This window comes from Carassius gibelio, chromosome A1, assembly GCF_023724105.1.
Source record: "Carassius gibelio isolate Cgi1373 ecotype wild population from Czech Republic chromosome A1, carGib1.2-hapl.c, whole genome shotgun sequence".
Lineage (NCBI taxonomy): Eukaryota > Metazoa > Chordata > Actinopteri > Cypriniformes > Cyprinidae > Carassius > Carassius gibelio.
Window position 1 is genome coordinate 5,399,153 of NC_068371.1, and position 20,403 is coordinate 5,419,555.

General features: G+C 39.9%; 1 protein-coding gene across 7 annotated transcripts in view; it reads right to left on the bottom strand.

The window, feature by feature from the left end:
* fat1a (FAT atypical cadherin 1a) overlaps window positions 1-20,403 on the bottom strand; it is an 89,402-nt gene that overhangs the window by 12,301 nt on the left and 56,698 nt on the right. For all 7 annotated transcript variants that reach the window (XR_008155794.1, XR_008155762.1, XR_008155795.1 and 4 more), the window contains 14 exons: window positions 16,120-16,395; window positions 15,643-15,853; window positions 10,830-14,906; window positions 10,048-10,244; window positions 9,438-9,591; window positions 6,678-6,911; window positions 5,054-5,443; window positions 4,603-4,817; window positions 4,062-4,199; window positions 3,830-3,973; window positions 2,787-2,984; window positions 963-1,785; window positions 747-878; window positions 29-186 (listed from right to left, as the gene is read on the bottom strand). Coding sequence is in view for 4 of the 7 variants with exons in the window: in XM_052568220.1 (XP_052424180.1) it covers window positions 29-186; window positions 747-878; window positions 963-1,785; window positions 2,787-2,984; window positions 3,830-3,973; window positions 4,062-4,199; window positions 4,603-4,817; window positions 5,054-5,443; window positions 6,678-6,911; window positions 9,438-9,591; window positions 10,048-10,244; window positions 10,830-14,906; window positions 15,643-15,853; window positions 16,120-16,395 (7,347 nt within the window). In the remaining 3 variants the exon portion in view is untranslated. The remainder of the gene's footprint in view (window positions 1-28; window positions 187-746; window positions 879-962; window positions 1,786-2,786; window positions 2,985-3,829; window positions 3,974-4,061; window positions 4,200-4,602; window positions 4,818-5,053; window positions 5,444-6,677; window positions 6,912-9,437; window positions 9,592-10,047; window positions 10,245-10,829; window positions 14,907-15,642; window positions 15,854-16,119; window positions 16,396-20,403) is intronic.

Below are 20,403 nucleotides of genomic sequence, written 5' to 3' on the forward strand. Positions count from 1 at the left end.
ATTGAGGGGGTTAAGAGCACACACTCACCTCCAGAATGCTGTAGTCTGTGCCTTTGGCGTACATGACCGTGGCATGGGTGGAGAACGTTCTCAGTCTGAGGGACAGCTTCATTTCTTCCTTATTCTCGTTCTCCATCAGCCTGTACCGTGCGTATCCATTTCCGCTGAATGTTAAGGACTGACGCTCTACAACACAGAGAGCAAATCAAAACTAATTATAAGTGATGCTATGATAATGTCCACAGCCGAAAATATGTTTTTAATACAGAAATACTAAATGTCTACTTCATGCACAAAATGTTAGTGTGTTTTATATATCTATCTATATATCTATTTATTAGGGATGGGCAAGTTAACACGTGATTACCGCGTTAATGCATTAATTGAATAATGCCAATAATTATTTTATCACGCATTGATGCAGGTTTTTTATTATTATTATGAAAGTCCATTGCTCACTGGCTCTGAATACACATACAGACAAACCACTGGTCACAGGACTAAAATAGCAAAATCTAAAAAAATTAAACCTTAATAAAAACTGAAGTATTTAAAACAATAACCTGTAAATATGTCAAAATACACAACAAGAACCTTCAAATAAAAATAAAAATTTTAATAAACAAAAATTTAGAAAGTTATCTAATTCCAAATACAATGTTAAAATAAACCTGATCATTTTACACGGCTTGTTCACCTAATCTAATATATTTTTTGTGCATTGCATCACAGATGCGGGTTCATACCTGAGCACTCTTCCTGTTTTCCCTCAGGACAGATGCATTTGAATTTGGTGTGTATGGGGTCTTCTACACACTCCATGCCATCAGGACAGGGGCTTCCCTCACAGAGTGTGCTCAGGACAGGACACTCAGCTCCTATAGGGACACATGAAGGGTTAACATCACTCTAGACTGGAAGTGAAACTTATGGAAGATTTTGTAGTTGTATATTCGAGTTACCTTCACAGAGACATTTGGATGTTCGCATGTGACGTGGCGTAACAAAACTAATCCTGGCCGTGCTGTAGGCCGACACTGCTCCCGTCTCCAAGGAAACCGTCTCTTGGCAGTAACTAAGAGGACAGTCCAAACCGGCACAGAGTTTCTTTACAACTCGTACAATACGGACTCCAGTCATCTCTTCGATTACCCCAACTGAGGCATTCAGCTTCCTGTACACCACTTCCTGTGGCTGGAATGGACTTCCTGACCTTTCTAAAGCTAGAAGTACTTCCAGGTCGCCGGAGGCATCAGCAGCAGGTTGCAAGCTGACTAACTGCACGTCTCCGCGTCTGACTCCGGCGATATTCCGCAAAGCTCGCAAAAAGTTACGCCAATAATCTCCGATAAATTCTTCCGGGGCTATAGCAGAGAAACGCACAGCGATGGAGTTATCGAGAGCTTGTGCTGTTGCCTGCCGTACGTGAATACTGACTCGGGCAGCTGCGGTAAAGCGACCATCTGTCACCGTGATGTTAAGGACGTATTGACCGGCATCCAGATTCCCACGGGCCACTAGTTTCCCATCAGCAGGGGAGACGGAGAAGAGGCCAGAGTTTTCAGAGGCGGAGGAACTATCGGGTGCGAGGCTGTAGGTTAGAGTGTCGTAAACATCCTGATCGGTGGCGTGGATTTTACCCAGGACCCCACCGGAATATTCGTCTGTTGCTGTGGTGATAAAGATGTCCAGGGGAAGAATGACAGGAGGGTAGATGCTCTCCTCGATCAAACGTACACTCACAAACGCAGTGGAGACCAATGGTGGGCGACCGCTGTCTGTTACCTAGAGCAAAGGAGAGAGACAAGAGATTTAGGATTCAGAACAATTAGAAATCATTAGTTTATGATTATTTGGGGTTTGGACGTCAAATCCTCAAAGCTAATTTTAAACAATATTAATAATGATGTTTGCCTTAGCAAGCACTAGTATTCACAGAGGGAAGAATTTGAAAAAGGAGTTTAATTTTCACACCTCTTTTGGTATATCTCACTTTACAGCACAGAACAGCAAGCATCATAAATGTTGTTAACTAAAACAACAGATTATTACATATGTCTAACATATGGTGCCACATTATCAAGTCAGCTGTTTGAAGTGTAATGGAGTGTTAAGAGCAGAATGTCTGTGCACGTGTTGTATGGAAAGGCTGATGATAAGTGCCAGTCACAGTCAGTAGAGGGAGCACTTGAGCCTGGATTTACTCTTGTAGCAATAGACAACTGCACAAGTTTGAGACTGGCTCATGTTGTTTACTCACTCAGTTCCTTCCTCTCTTACCAATCACTTTGCCTCCCATTTCACTAACCCTGTTGATTTCCCTGAGTTATTCTAGAAAACGGGAGTCATTTGTAGCCCTAACAAAATACAGAAAAGTTTAGCAGTGAACAGCCTATAACTTTTTTTTTGTTCTAAATGCATCAATAAGAAATTCACTACAAAATAAATGTATTTCATTGATGAAAACTCAAAATAACATGCATTTAGAGAACCACCTTATCAAAATGGAAAAGAGACCCATAGAATGACCTTCTCCTGAATAAAGGAAATTGCACACCTAAAAGAAGAGGAGACTGGGAAAGAGACTGCTGTAATCATTTTCTTACAGTTCCTCTCTTCTGCTAAGGTTTTCACGGCTGCTCCTTCACAATCTATTGTACATGCCAGGCCCATACTGAGCAAGCAATGCTTCACCTCAGCTCTACAGATCATCTATCCCTTCATACCTCCAGTGAAAATGAAACAAAGCTCCTACGGAGAATCAGAGGGAGAGACTGAGGTCTCACCTGGGCCTGTAGGAGGTACAACTCTTGAGTCTGGCGGCTCAGAGTTGATGTGGAGACCAGCGCGCCCTGAGGACTGATTCGGAAGGCTTCGCCCTCGTTCCCACTGATGATAGAAAATGTGAAAGGAGGTCCATTGTGGGAGGCATCACGGTCAGACACGGCAAGCTGGAGAACACTGGTACCGACTGGCTGGTTCTCCTATACAACATATGCAGAACACGTTAAAGGTTAATTTAGAACTACAAAATTCACACTTTTTTTAACATCTTAAGGCAAATTTGGCATGTTACGCATTTTACAACAAAAACTGAGAAGCTATGATTATATTTTAGTGCCAGCAAGCACAGGCACATCTAGTGACTAATAATGAGTTTTCCTTAGAGCAATGTTTCAAAAGCCAAATGGAAACAGTTTTCGTAATGCTTCCATAATGATGGATTTCAGCGTGAAACAGTCATTATTTCCCCTTTTACTAAGACATTTATCTATTGGTATTTGTTTGCATCATGATAAGTAGACTATAATATTATTGCTTAATGTTGTTTTTATGCAGTTTTTGGTCAAGATAGTTGATTAGTAAACTTATGTACATTTTTCTTTAACCTTTTTATATTTATTTTTTTACACTGTTTAGGTGTTATTTTTGTATTATTTATATACTATTAGGGTCTTTACTGATATTTCGAATTAGCTTATATTTTTAAATCTTCAGTTTTCACTTTAGTTTAAGTTTTGCTAATTGTATGTGCTTTTTTGCTAATTTTATTTCAATTTTAATTTCAGTTTTGCAAACTAAACTAATTTAATGAACTAAAAAAATAAAGATTTTAAAGCTTAAGCTTAACTAACAATAACAAGACTGTCAGGCACTGTCAGTGTTTTTAAATATGAAGAATTCTGTTCCTCTACGCAGCTGTTTTCTAATGCAAAAAACGTGTTTTGAAATGCATCTGACTGGTGTCTAATGACCCTAAATTCCTTCGAATCAACAGGCATTGGATTATTGACAGTGAAAACACTGAATCGTCTCTGAGGACTCAGACCTGTATAATGATGCTGTAGTTGGCCTGAGAGAAGAGAGGCGAGTTATCGTTTATGTCCGAGACGTCTATGTTGACTGTAGAGCTGCTGGATCGAGCCGGGCTTCCGTTGTCAGAGGCCAACACAGTCAGCGTGTAACCTGAAGTCTAAAAAAACAAACAAAACAAAATGCCATTAGGTTTCAGCAATAGACTACCAATGCACCTGCTACTGGGACACCTGAGTGTTTTGTACCTTCTCTCTGTCAAGCTGGCGGGCCACCTTGACCTCTCCTCTAATGGGGTCGATGGTGAAAGGACTGCCTTGATTGCCATCAATGATGGAGAAGCGCACCTGATTACTGGATGGACCATCTGCATCGTCAGCCATGACCTTCACACACAGAGAAACACACACCTGGTTAAGATAAAGATTGCCACGAACTCAGGTATGCAACACCCTCCGCCTTTCGTCCTTCTTGCCTCACGAGTCAGTAACTATTGGCTGAGACCCTCGTGGGAAATCAGAAGGCATGCAAGTGAAACAGAGCTGGGTATCAAAGCCTCGCTTTCACACTGACAGTTTATATTCAGCATGATAAGACATGAACATCTCTAATAAATGAGCAGAGTGTGAGCGAGATAGAAGACTGCAGCTTGCTGTGGGTCGCTGAGCTTTAGTTTGACATTGGACTGTGCTTGTTTAGTGTGTGTGTTCTTTGCTTTGTGTTGAAATAGGAGATGATGTAACCCAGAGAGCTGAGCAGGGCTTGAGAAAGAGAAGCCGGATGACTCACAGTGAGCACGGTCTTTCCCAGTTCTGCGTCTTCGCTGATCACAGCAGAGTAAATGTCTTGGCTGAAGACGGGGCTGTTGTCGTTTACATCCGTCAGGTTGATGTTCACTGTGGCCATGTCGCTCAGCGGCGGCGTGCCTCCATCTGTAGCCTCCACTGTTAGATAATACTCATGGGCTGTTTCGTAGTCCAAAGGCTCGATCACGAAGACACCACCTGCGAAGAAACCAACAAGGAAAACCTCTCTAAGTAATGAAATAATTATTTTCCAAATTATTAAATAAATATTCGGACGAACAAATACATAAATTAATGAATGAATGTATACAGTGTTAAAAGATGAGACAGGCCATGAAGTGTCTAATATGTATCCACCAGAAGTCCACTTGTAATTTAACTGGAAGTCAGTGCTGCAGGGTTCTCATTCGGTTCGTCTAAGCGGCTGTGTTTACCTGTATGGGGGTCGACGCGGAACGCTCCTCTCTCGTTGCCACTGATAATTGTGTATGTAATCTCTGCTCCTGCTTCTGTGTCTCGGCTGGCTGCGTGCACCCGTAACAGCTGGGTGCCCACCGGAATGTCTTCAGTGACGGTGGCAGTGTACTCGCGGTGCTCAAACACTGGAGGGTTGTCGTTGATGTCCAAGATGGAAACACTGACGGTGGTGATGGAAGAGAGACGCTGAGGGGACCCACGGTCTGTGGCAAAGGCGTGGAGGGTGTAGAGTGACTGGAGTTCACGGTCCAGAGGACGATCCAGATGCACGATGCCGGTTTCCTCATCGATCGAGAACACACCATCAGCAGAGTCCAGCAGTGAATACAGGATCTCTGCATTAGAACCTAAACACACACACACAAAGTACAATCAGACTAATAAAGACATTTAAGACCCATTCCTGAAAATCTTCCTGCCCCCAATTTTCTGAACAGTAGTGCATTTATACAGTTACACTGTCAATTATTCCTTAATTTAATGCATAACTGAAATTCGAAAACAATTTTGACCAGCTGTTGCTGTAATTGTTGTCATACTGCAATAGGACAACCAATTCATAATGATTGACAACAAATCAATACATTTTGCAGATTACGAAGCTTTCAGATCAATGGCAAAGACTCTAGCAGTTAAAATTATTTGTAAGAACTTATTATGTCTTCGTCTCATTTTCTTAACTATGAATTCATCCTGCAAAAGATTCAATGGTGAAACCTCTGGTCCTGAGCTGCATATTAAGAAGTGTGAGTGATTGGCACTTATTGTATTGAGGAAAGCATGCACACACACACACAAACAAGATGAAGATAAAGTACACTAATCCCTCTAATGCATTTTTGAGTAAGCCTCATTTGTGGCTTGCTAGTACAATCACTCTCTCTCATTATAGCCAGTTAACACAATCTCTTGTGTTCTACTAAACTTCAGTCAGACCAAATTACTGGAATGCAGCAGCTTTATGACAGTTCAGTATTATGCAAGTCTACTGATCATGGAATAAACACTTTCATATGATTATTACAAGTCTATTGGTGCAGCTACTGTAGGCTAATCCCATTGAACTCAATTAAAAAAAGTGCTTTTTAAGTGCAAGTAAAAGCACGTCATAGGTGATGTTTATAGATTTTAACTAGTATTTTACCACATCAGGGATCTTCAGAAAAGCAACCAATGATCTGAAGGTTGTGGCATTGATGTTGAGAAATGAGGGAAGAAGAGATTGCTTGTGTTTAGGCTAGACGGTAAGTGAAACACAATGTGTCTATTTGAGGATACAGAGGACAAAAGGATGATAAGACAGGAATCCATACAAATGGAAATCAGAGAAATTGAGTGGAAGCGAGTGAGAGAGAAAGACAGAGAGGTTTGTGTTCTTCTAGATTAAAGGTGCTGCCCTGTTTGACTGAGAACATCATATGTGCGTGTTGGTTTCATCTCTAAAGATATAACAGCACTGATGGACACGGACAGGCCATACTGTTGCAAATTGGAGAATATATTGGGAAACACACTTATATGGAAATATTTGAATATATTTTTGAATAAATATATCATTGTTCTGGATAGTGGAGATCTTACCTGTGTCCAGGTCTGTGGCGTACAGGCGAGCCACAGGTGTGTTTATCTCTGTGTTCTCAAACACAGTGAAAGTGTAGGGGTCAGAGGTGAACTGTGGAGCATTGTCATTGACATCTTCGACTGTGATTTCAACTTCGGCTTCACAAAAGCGTCCGCCTCCATCCAGAGCACGCACCTTCATCTTGTGAACCTCCTCTTCTTCACGGTCCAGAGGGAGCAATGTTTTCAATTCACCTGATGAAATCAATCAATAATGAGTGCTCAAATCAATAAGACTTTCCTTCATCTTTGATGATGCAAATAAAATATATTTTCAATGAAACCAGAGAGATTTCTGATTTAACTTAATCAAAATTAAATCTTTTCATCATTGGTCTTTATGAACATTTGAAAGTGTCAAAGTTTTAGTTGCATGGACTTTTTTAATTAGTGCTGCACGATTATGACAAAAATCATATTTGTCGATTATTCCCTTGATATTGTAATGATTAATTACGATTATCACAATTTACATTGAATGATGTTTATACCATTATTTGATGCAACTGAATAGCATATTTTTATATGAAAATAAACAAGCTGAAAACACTAAGTGAAAAACCTTTCTATAGTATTAAGTCTCAAATGTTAATTATACATCAGATTGGTTTCTTCTTTAAAAAAAGTAAAAATATAAATGGTATCATAATGCTATACTAAAACTAAAACAATGGAAAAACCCATAAGATAACATAAAAAGAGAAAAAAAACATATCTTAAGTGTGCAGAATAACATAAGTGGACTCTGAACGATTAATTGCCGCTTTGAACGATTATGATAATTGTGGGATCCATAATTGTAATCGCGAATTGAAATTTGATTAAGTGTGCAGCCCTACTTTTAATGGATGGACAGACATTTCTAAGCTTCCAATAAAAAAAAAAAATCACAAAAAAAAATTCTTGGATCAACATGAGAGTGAGTATATGATCACAGACCTTTCATTTTTGGGTGAACAAATTATATGAATTTGTGTAAACACCAGTTTGTAGGCACACTGATGCTGCTTCCACACACACAAACAGTTCTGCTCTCTCATTCGTCATGTCTGCAAGGCTACTTTGTATATTTATTATAGTTGTGGCTTGCTAAAGCCCCCAACATTCACTCCCCATCAATCACTCTGAACATCAGCTGGCACTGCACTAATGAACAAGACACAATCCAGTTCCACTTCAAACTTATCTCATCTGTCAAATCAAGAGGACACTCTAAGAACGAGAGCAAGGGAGACAGTTCTCTCTTTCACGAGGAAGTGATCTGACCTAATAATTTCAGCAAGCGTAAGCTATGTTCCATTGGAGTGGTCATTTTGTGTGCCAGCTGTTTGCTGTCGACCTTTGAGCCGGAGCGCATCTCAAGGAGGATGAATGCAGGGTGTCCAAAAGTTCCCCCTCGAGGAAAGCTAAAATCATCCTTGTGCTGAGAGGCTTTAAGAAATAGAAAAGATTAAAGAGGAGAGGGATGGTGAGAAATGAGAGAAATGGCAAGGGAGAAGAAAGTGCAGTCAGCATGTGGGCTGCTTGGAGAGCGAGCTGAGAAAAGAAGCAAAGGGAAAGTCACCCTCGGCACAGCAGCCACCAGCTTTCAGGGGTCTGTTGGCTCGCATGAGAGCACACTTGGCATTGCTAACTTGCAATAATGCTCCTCTTCTTTTTCTCGATGGAACGAAGAGGAAAAAAAAGTGAAGAAAATTCTCAGTGCACACCAAACCCACACAGAAGAACAGTAGCGCTCCTTCAGTTTGCGAGCCAGCCTTCCCTGTCTTCACACTCAACCTTATCAAAGAGCCAGTGAGTAGCGCCTTTACAATAGCTTTTGTGTTGTAGCAGTGTGACGCTGTCACAAACCCACTGTTTATTTCTGCTCTCTTTCCGCCTGGAACCGATGTTTAATTCACACAGTTGAGAGACAGTTGATTTGAGTTAATAGCTGAAGTGGGGCAACACTTGAAATGTTTTAGAAAAAAAAAAAAATTGAATGTGTTTGTGTGAATAACACAGGCAAGTAAAAAAAAAAAAAAAAAAAAAAGGAAAAGTACAACAATATTGGGAAAGGAATTCCATGGTATTCACTGTAAAACAGTCATGAAAGCCTAAGGGTGTACATCCTTCCCTGGAATTACACAAGTAATTAAATTAGAAATTATTATGGTTTTAAATAGGATGTGTGTTTGACTGTAGGCAAAAGCAAATGATGTTTTAAATGCTCAGTGTGTATGTGGCATTTATTTGTCTGGCTGTCTGGGATGCGTAAGATTTTTGAATGTTTTAGAAATAAGTCTCTTATGCTCATCAAGGTTGCACTTATTTGATCAAAAATCTATATTAATGTGAATAAAGTGAAATAGTTTATTGAAGGAATAAAAAAAATAGTAATAGTACTATTCATAAAAATAGTTATAGTAAAGAGAAACATTAACAAATTTAAAATAACAGTTTTCTATGTTGTTATATTTTAAAATGTAATTTATTCCTGTGATGGCAAACCAACATTTTCAATAGCCATTACTCTAGCCATTTTAATATGAAGATTTGACGCTCTATAAACATTTCATATCATTATGAATGCTTAATATTTTGAAGAAACAGTGACACATGTTCTTTCAGGATTCTTTAATGTGTGTGTGTGTGTGTGTGTGTGTGTGTGTGTGTGTGTGTACACAGTATTTTAAGTTGATTTGGCCTCTTTGACATGCACATCCAAATAGTGATGATTACCTGTCTCAGAGTCGATGCTAAAGTGCTCTGATCCGGGCCCTAGTAGCTCGTACGAGATTTGTGCATTGGAACGGATGTCGTCATCTGTGGCGGAGACCTGCAGGATCAGCCTACCAGCAGGGGAGTCCTCCGAGACACTTTCCATATAGAATGACTGCAAAGAACAGAAAGGGAGACACGTGAAAAGCAGAAGTGACTTCACAAATGGGAGGATAAGGCCCAAAAAGAAGAGAGAAAGAAAAGTAAAGAGAAACAGTTTGGTGGTAATTGTGAAGCCAAATTGAAAAGAGGGCTAAAAGATTTTCCCTGCAGGAGTACTATTAAATTAACATTATTCAAAAAGGAACACAATAAATAAAAGAAGCACATTAGCCCTTACAAAACCCACTCACAGTGCTAAATCACTCTCTTTGTTTCTTAAATGCTGCATTTCACATAAGGACCTTTTCAAATCCCTCCTGACATTCTCTCTTTCTCTCTAAGTCTCGTCCCATTTAGCATGCACAGCGGGTAGGCAGCGCCCTCCCCTCAACTGACAAAATCAGACTACATGACATTTTGCTGCAATGCACTGCCCACACTCCCATAAACACAAAACTAACATTCATACCTTCTCACAAATTGGGCTATTGTCATTGGCATCTAAGACCTTGACTTCAACCACAGCCTTGGTTGTGAAGGTCCCGTCAGTGGCCGTAATGTTCAGCAAGTAATTGTCCTTCTCCTCCCTGTCGAGAGGCTTCCGCACAGAGACCTTCCACTCGCCTTGAGTATGCTCAATGCCAAACTGTCCCAAGGGGTCTCCACCTTCAGAGAGCAAACGCAAGAAACGTCAGTCAAACTAATGAATGTGAACAGCAGTTGAAATTATTATTTATTTGTGTGGTTTCCTGCTGTATGTCTAGTAGCTATAGTAATGGCTCAACTGCTTATATTTCACAAGTTATTTGCTTGGACTTCCCAACATTAACAGAAAGCGCCGGTGTAATTTAGTGGCAGTGTGACTTGTTATGCCAATTTCTGTCATCACTCTACAATCAGGCAAATACGAAGCGATGTAATGAGACAGTTTTCTCTGCCAGGAAGTGCTCATCTCATCTCACACTTGGCATCGTTGTTCGCGTTAATTAATTATCACCAGAGCTGAAACATTCCCGCTTTGTTTCAAAAGCATTGTTGACAAAATTATCCAGTTTTCTATTTATAATCTCATAGTGATATAAGTATTCTTTACATAGAAATCCTTCAGCATGCGACAATTTGATCACGTCAAACAATATTTTGTTTTAGCTGTGAGTAGTTTCCAAAAGATTATTAACTGCATGTACTGTAAAATTATTCCAAACGAGTGAAAATAAATTGCTAAAATTAAACTGGAGGTATTAGACCTACCTGTGATAAAGTAGTTGATTTGCTTGTTATTGTCCTCTGTGTCCAGGTCTGTAGTGCTAAGAATGGCTATGACTCCACCAGGTGGGTCATCTTCGCTTACTGTGCCCTTATAGATCTCTGCTGTGAACCTTGGTGGGTTGTCATTCACATCTACCACTGTGACATCCACCTTGGCTTTGGCCATCAGCTGTACTTTGTCTCCACGGTCGGTGGCTAAGACTGAAACTGTGTACTTGCTTTTCTTCTCACGGTCAAGCTCCTTTAATGTGGTAATCCATCCTGTTTCACTGTTGATGGCAAACAATTCTGCAATGTCCCTTGCCTCTTGGTTGGAATCTAGATTGTAAATCATGTGACCATTAGTGCCAGAGTCCAGGTCAGTGGCCTTCACCTGTATAACAGAGGTGCCACCTGGAAGATTCTCCACAATGAAAGCTTCATAAGGGTTTGACTCAAAGAGCGGTGGATTATCATTGACGTCCTTGACTTGGATACTAATATCCACAGAGGAGACAACTTTGTTACCATCATATTCGCTTTGTGCTTGTAGGGTTAGCAGATACCATTTGGTGCTCTCGTGGTCAAGCTTCTTCTCCAGCTTCAAAGATCCTGAGGTGGGGTCAACTACAAATACCTCATCTTGGTTGCTCTCAGGAGTATTCCCTTCCACCAGGCTGTAAAAGACTGGCTGATCACTTTCAGCTTGAATGACATCTATTTCTGAACCAAGAGGAAGATCTTCATCTATGGCAAACCTGTAGTGGGACTCTATGAACTTTGGCACTGGGACCTCAGGAGCAAGAATCCTGACATAGACTGGAATAACAGAGGACTTAGTAGGATTTCCGCCATCCTTTGCTCTTACAAGAAATGTGTAGAGTTGGTTCTCAAGTCCAATGAGGCTTTCCTTTGTTACAATGACACCACTAAACTGGTGGATTTCAAAATTCTCCTCAACATTGTCTGCGTCTCCTTCAATAGAATAGGTGATGTCTGCATTACTACCTTCATCCATGTCGGACGCTGCAATCTTAAGTATGTTTGTTCCTCTTGGCATGTCGGAAGCAACATTAACTTTGTAATCAGCAGCTCTGAACTGCGGGGCATTATCATTGATATCCGTTAAAATCACATTTACAGTGCAGAAGCCAACTTTTCCACCACCATCTTTAGCGATTAAAGAAATCGGAATCACTTTCTCCAGTGGGTTCTCTCGGTCAAGACTCTCCAAAGTGAAGATCTCTCCATCTTCAGAGATTGAGAACTTGTCTTTAGCAATGTCATTGACTATATGATAGGTGAGTCTTCCATATGTACCGGAGTCCTCATCTGTCGCTTGAGCCTCAGTGACTAATGTTCCAACTGGTGAGTTCTCAAGAAGCTCAACAACATAATCCACCTGGTTGAAAGTAGGATTGTGAAAGTTAGCACTAATAACATTGACCTTCACAATGGCTGAACTTCTGAATACACCATCTGATACAGACACATTGATGTTGTAGAGAGACTCCATATGGGGTTTCCGGTGGTTTGATATGACTATAGCCCCATTGTTTGGATCTATAGCAAAGTTTTGTCCTTCATTTCCTGATATTATTGAGAATTCAAGTTTACCACTGTCTGAGTTGTCAGCATCAGAAGCCTGAACCTGGGTGACAAAGTGGCCACGGGGTGCCAGTTCACTGACCGTAGCTTCATAGACATTCTGTGAGAACACTGGAGTGTTGTCGTTAAGGTCCGTTACATCAATTAACACCATGACCTCACTGGAAAGGGCAGGTACTCCACCATCAACTGCTCTAATCATCAGCTTATGTGAGGGTTTTTCTTCATGGTCAAGCATTTGAGTTGTCCAGATTGTGCCTGTGTCACGATCGATGCTAAAGTAATCAGAGCTCTTGTCTTTATCTTTATCTTCAACAATCTGATAAAAGAGCACTTGGTTGTTACCTTTATCAGCATCTGTAGCTGAGACTTGTAATACAGATGTCCCAATTACTGACGATTCTGAAAGACTTGCATTGTACAATTTGCTATGGAAAACAGGTGGGTTGTCATTAACATCTTCCAAGATTATGTCGACAAAGACTTCAGCTTTGGCACCAGTTAGCGAGTCGGTGGCCCTTATGCTGAGTTTATAGGCTGGGTGGGTCTCGAAATCTAAAGGCTTTACAACCTGAATGACGCCAGTATTGAAGTTGATGGAGAACTGATTGAGAGGGTCCCCTTCTGTAATTGTGTACACTATTTTAGGGCCTTCAGAGTCATTAGCCTGAATGTGTACAACAGGCATTAGTAACGGTATGTTCTCTGGGATCTCCAGACTGTAGAATTTTTTCTCAAACACAGGCACTGCTTTGTTTACAACCATTATTGGCACTTCAACAGATGAGGAAAGAGCTGGTTCACCTCCATCTCTGGCTACAGCGGTTACTACAAATTCAGTGTTAAGGGAGTCTTTCTCAAGCTTCTTTGTTAGTGAGATTTCACCATCCATGCTGATCTGAACGAACTCATTTTGCTCCTGAAGATGGTAGCTGATCTCAGCATTTCTGTCAATATCTGCATCAACCGCAGTCACTTTTGTGATGATGTGACCCACCTCAGTGTCAACTAGCACCAGTGCCTGATAGGGTAAATTGACAAACACAGGTGGGTTGTCATTAACATCCTCTATTATTACAGTCACAAGGACATGGGCTACATCAGATGACTTGTCTTCTCTGGTCACCTCCACCACAATATCAAATACAGCTTGCTCTTCTCGATCAAAGGGTGTGCCTGTAGAGGAGAGTACTCCTGAAGTACGGCTTATTGTGAATCTCTTATCAGGGTTCAGAATTGTATAAAACAAAGGTTCATTGACTTGGTTTCCCACTGCAGCAATTACAGCTAAAGTCTTTTTCTCTACGGAATTTTCTGGTACAAAGACCTTGTATGATTCTTGGGTGAACCTCAGAGTGCTTTCCTTATTCTCTCTGACATTTATTTTTACCAAAGCTGTTTTAGAAAACCTGCCATCAGAAACCCTAACTTTGAGCTCATACCTGCTTCTAAGCTGAGTGACATTTCGAATAGTGATAACCCCTGTGACCGGGTCCATTTTAAACTTCTCTCCAATATTGCCTTCGACAGTAGAGAAAAACAGCCTTGAATTTGGACCAGAGTCTATATCTGTGGCATTGACAGTGATCACTTCCACTCCTTTGTAAGTTGGCACTAAGACTGTGGTTTCATATAGATCTTGGCTGAACTGAGGCGGGCAGTCATTGACATCCAGGATCTCAATAGTCACGTTAGCAGCCTTCTCTGCAAAATGACGGGGGATTCCCATGTCGTGGACTTGAACAGAAAAGCGAAACACAGATCTTTGCTCATAATCCAATTCACTGATGGTTCTGACTGAACCAGTGCTAGAGTCGATGGCAAAGTAATTATGGGCAAAGGGCTCAACAATCTGATAGACCAGCCTAGAGTTCGTATCATGGTCAGTGTCTACAGCACGGATGACAAGTGGTGTGTTGTCTTTGGTGAGGACTACACTGTTGACTGGAGAAGACTCGCTGACCATTCCAGTGAACTCATCTTGAATAAATACAGGTGCATTATCATTTTCATCCTTCAAGTGAATCAGCAGAGTAGTGTTACTAGCCAGACCAGCCATGTTGGTTCCCTGAATGGTTAGTTTGTATGAAGGAATATTCTCATAATCCAAAACCGAATGGGTCACAACGACTCCAGAGTTGGGGTTGATGTCAAATGCTCCATTCACATTTCCGTCTTTGATCTGATAGAACACTGATGATTGGCTGTTGGCTGTAACCAGACTCACAAATGCTCCAGGCCGAGCGGTTTCGCTGACTTCTGCAGAAAACTCCTTCCCTGCAAATTTAGGGATGGCATTGTCGGAAATAGTGACAGTTAAGTCAACAGAAGCAGTAGCACTAAGTGGTGGTGTGCCTTTGTCAGAAGCTTTCACAGTTAGCTCAAATCGGTTCCTGTTGCTACGGTCCAGCTCCTTTGCCACAGTGATAGTGCCCAGGACAGGATCAATAGCAAATGAATTTCCCACGTTTCCTAGGAAGGAATATGACAAAGATGCATTAAACACTTGCTAAAAGGTTTAGATTTTACTTTTGTGAACTCTTTAGAACTCATTAATTTAAACATTCCGTCAAACTGCTTTAAAGACTAAATCAGTGCATCCATTTTATTCCCTTATTATTTTATTTAAAGTTAAAAATGTAATATTTTTCTTAGTATAAATGTTTGTTTTGCTTTATCTATAATGAATATTTGAGTTTGTCAAGGAAAGGAACTATCTATATTTGACCAATCAGCTGCCTGCACGTCAATCAATCAGTATGTGATCTGAACAATGTTTGCTGTCGTGTGCACACAAATACACACACACACACACACACACACACACACACAGTACATTTCAATTAGCTTCTGTAATCTCAGACATTACAAATATGTGCATTCTCAAAAGGCCACTTGGCGTCATATCTGTGCTATGCACTGCTCAGTTTCAAAACGCTCACACTTCGGTGGACTGAAGGACCCTTGGCTGCCACATTCAATATCTCCCACATTTTTGACTTAAGTGGCTAGCAAGGGCAGCTCCTGTGGATCTCCTAGCAATATCCCAATTTAAAACAAATATATGATAGGCTTAGAAACTTTGTCTGTTTCTACTTAGTTGCCTTTTCAATATTTAGGCATTTCATACATTATATGTATAAAATACGTAGTTTCCTGGACAAACTGGATAAAAGTCAAGGGCAATGAAATCAATCAGATGGATTACCTGACTCAATGCTATAGATGATCTCAGCATTCTGCCCTTTGTCTTTGTCAAGAGCAGAGACCTGAAGCACTGCAGAGCCGATTGCAGCAGACTCAAACACACGGCCCACATATGGTGCACCAGAGAACCAAGGTGCATTGTCATTGGTGTCCTGCACATTTACAATCACACGCACCAGGTTCCGCTTCACAGGAATGTCCTGATCTCGTACCTGCAGTGAGGAGAGGATAGGCATATAATAGAGCAATTCTCCAATAATTTCAACACTTTGATTACAAGCTTTTGTGAAACACATCAAACACTTTACATGCAAGTCCTTAGGAGATTCACCTCCATGTCGACTGCATTAAAGGGAGAACAAACTGCCACAATAGTTTATAGTAAATGATGGCTGTCTGGCTAACATTTCTAAATCAGACAGAAAAATCGATTATACAGATGATGTTGTAAATTAGGTTGCAGACCGCATGATCTCACCATGACAGTTAGAGTATGTTGGTGCATGGTTTCGTGGTCTAGTTTCTCTGCAGTGTACAACACGCCGGTTCCAGGATCTAGTCTGAACTTGCGTAGACTGAATGGGTCAGTGCTGCTCAGGAGCGTGTAGGTTAGCTTGTTCTTCTCATCCTGGTCTGTAGCTGAAACCTGTAACACCTCTGTGTCAGGTGAGGTATCTTCAGGGACATTCACTTCATACTTGGACTTAGAGAACTGCGGGCGATGATTGTTGGTGTCGATCACTTTAATAAGAACCTGTAAATACAAACAAAAAATAAACAGTTTAGAAACTGCTTGTGTCAGGTTAAATTTGAAGTATATTACTATAATTAGTGATAACATCATTGGTATTCCATGATGAATGAATAAAAAAACCATAACATACACTAAACAAGTAAAATATCTGGCTAACAGTGATCATTGTAAATGGGGTAAAATAAACCAAGATAAATGTATCAATGCTCTTAAAAGATCCATTACAACACCCATAAACCTGGAATATAACTGTTAATTTATGAAACAGAGCGGAAGATCAGTGAGACAGTTAGGACAGGCCAGTCTAACATCCATCTAGTTGTTTAATGAGGTTGACAGGTGAGTTTATCTTTTACGTTTTTTTGTTACGTTTTAGTGCAACTGATTTCCAAAAGGATGAAAACCACACATCTCTGTATCTGTCAGATCAAATGTGCTTAAATTCATTCTCTTTAAGGCACCCCATCCAAAGCCATCAAAGCACCGCTTTTGCAACAAATGAATCGCTTTCAACAATATTTCTACACAATTACTACTAGACTTCAAATCACCTGCTGTGGGCAAGGTTATGCCAAATCTGTAGGTCTCTGCTTGTTCAGAAGGACTGTAATGACTTTGTGCAACATTGAATGAAGTGTAATAGTTATCTGCTTAAGTCTTGATGGAATAATTTTTTTTATGGAGATAAAGTTATGCTCAGGATTTATGTTTTCGGGATAGGGACTCGTTTGGACCCAATAATGGTGATGTGTGACATCAGATTTAACATCCAAATTCAGTCTATTTGCTGAATATCTGTCAGTTCCCACATTAAATATAATGCTGTGCTGTCTGATCAACATGATTCACCAGCCTAATTAAACAGCACTTCTTTTAGTCATATTAGTCAATTACTAGTTGTTCAGACAACACACAGACAAGCTGATTAAAAAATGTGCACATCATGACATTGAATTTAATTTATGCTTGCTGTCGCATACCTCAGGGGATCATAACTCTTATCATAGCTGCTTTGATATTGACCTGATCAATACCAGTAATAGCTCAGGCAATAATATAAATGTCTGGTTACTTATGACTTGCATTCACCAATTACTGTTAGAAAACCAACATGAATTCAAATGAGTTGTGGCTGGTTGTGATAACATTCCATGTCGACATTTTCTTTGGTTAGGAATGATTGTATCGGGAATGCAGAAGGATGTGTTTCATTAACAGATTAAAGTCCTACAGCGAATGAAATGCCAAGGTTATTCCACTGCATACTTATGAGCGTTTTGACTTTTTAGCAATTCTCAATACACACACTTCCTGTACATAGGCTAATGCACTAATTCAATTTATAAGCTGTCATTATGAGACACATAAATTGTGCTCACACATTTATCGTCATCTTTTTTCCCAGGGTTGTTTTTAATATATTTTTTTTTTATCAAAGTAAACCATCTGTCTATTTGACTTCCGGGTTTAGTGGATTAGTGAATAGCCAGGAGGCTCAACACTCAACACAACCAGAGCAATTGAACAGAAGTGTATAATGTGTGTGAGCATACATAAACTGTGCTCATACAATCAAATTGTTTTATAAAACTAGGATATAGAACAAAAAAGGTGAAATGCATTGTCTAGTTAGAGTTAGGCATGCGTGCCAGACATCAGGGGGCGCTGTTTTACATGAAACAAATAAAAGCACAGAGAAGTGGATCAACTGATTCAAAGCAGAATCCTCACAAATGGATTGGCCACATATGTGCTCCACTAGTCACATATGTTTTGGGAGTGAAAGTTGGAGTATGTGGGAGGATTTCGGTATATCACAGAGTGATAACTGAAGGAATCTATCTAGCAGCAAATGTACAAGAGAGCATTAACTAGAAAGCCTGATGCTTGGTTTCGAGAATAATTTTTGCGTACAAACATTTGAGATTCTCATATACCTTAATATATTTTTTGGCTGAGTGGCTATGCTAAGACAGTCATATATCAATATATATCAATACATTAGAACCTTAATAATATTTTATTACTGTGCACATAATCCTAATAGAGTTGTATTACTGAAGAAGAAGCATGTCATCTATACTGGAACTTGTGATTGGTTCTTTTGCATTTTATCCACAGTTTCAGTTACAATCGTTATATTATACAGTGATACATCACTATGTGCTGAATCACAGTGTGCCTATGTTTTAATATATTTTGAAATTTTATTAATTCCTGTGATGATAATGCTGAATTTTCAGGTTCATTATTCCAGCCTTAAGTGTCACATAATCATTCCAATATGCAGATTTTGTGCTCAGGAAACATTTCTTATTACCACAATAGCTGAAAAGAGATTTAAAATAGATTTTTCTGAACAATGTAAGAGTCTTTACTGACACTTTCGATCAATGTAATGCATCCTTGCGGAATAAAAGTTTTAAATTCTTACTGACCTAAAACTTTATAAATAAGATAAAATAAGAAGAATGATAAAAAAAAGATGTGTTAAAATGCTGATTCACTGTAAGCTTTTGCAATGTGTTTGAACACTTCATAAGGCATAATCACTGTCAAATTTGTTGTTTTTCGCTTTGGAACATATATCTCTCAACCATGTTAGACGGATATAGCCAAAAAGAACTATTTAAAACATGGCTGTTATCTGTTACTTGCTCTCAGCTCAAGATTAGCCCATGTGGGTGTGAGTGTGGGTAACTGACAGCATCAGCATGTCCCCTGTCCCTGAAGAACATATTTGGTTTTATCGAATGTCAAAGGTCAGAGAAGAGAATCTTTGCCTTTTTTTATCTTCTCTTGCCTACTTTCTCACACCTCACCCTGGAGACGTGCCACCTGGCCCTGGCAGCCTGGCTCCTTTTTGTGTAATTCATGCCAGCACAGACAGTCAGCTGAAAGCACTGGTGTAAACAGACGAAGCTTGTAGCTTCTATTTGTTTATATCCTGCCTGCTTTACACGATTTTTAGAAGAGAACGATAGGCTTCACGACTGGGATTGTAAATGTATGGGAAAAAACTCAAAGGAACTCCACTAATGTATAACACACAGAGAAAGAAGGACAGATGGAGGGATTCGAAAGGAAGTGGTGAGTGAGGGAGTGATTAAAGAAAGAAAGATCAGAGAGTGTGAATGACAGATGAAGAAGGATGCGCGTGTGAAAGACAGAAAAGGAGAAAGATGTGGAAGAGAAATGAGGCACAATAAGAGCGAGAAAGGCAGAAAGGACTGGAAGATCTGTGTGTGTGAATGAGATATACATACACATTCATCAGATGATCCCTAAGGGGGCTATTCCAGAAGCTAGCAGCCTATTAGTGAAGAGAAATTCCTGTTACAAACTCCTACCTCTTAGACTATGCATGCAAACGCATTTCCTCCCACACATGGACATGTGATAGACTGGTTTAAAGCAATTCAGATGCAACAACATATATATTAGTGTTGGGCGATATGGTCATTTTGCAAATCGTCATATCATCAGCCAGTGAGATTGACGATACACGATATTATCTTGCATGAGTGAAGCAAGAGAGAGACTCTTTGTTCTCATCATAGAATAACTATTTTGTGTTTTAAACCATGCAGGTGCGAGAGAGAGCCTGTGGAGTCACCAATAATCGAAAATATATACTTTCAAACATACTGATAAACTAACATTAAATATAATAATACTGTACTTAAAACAGCTAGTTCACATATAGTAGGACGAACTGTTACACGGAAGTTATAATGTTCTGTAAAACCAGTCAACGGTGAAAATCAATAGTAGATTTAATTTAAAGTCCAACAGTTTAACACTAATATTGGACATAGACGAACATGTTAAATATAAAGTATTTGAAACAGGTAAGTTCATATATTTGGAGTAAAGTTAAATTGAACTGATGCATCAGTCATACAGCGCTCCAGACCGTGCACCCCATGACGAGACCGACGCACCGCCACAGAAACAAGTAGACGGATTCTGACATAACTGTGGCATTAAACTCAGTCAGTGAGGGCT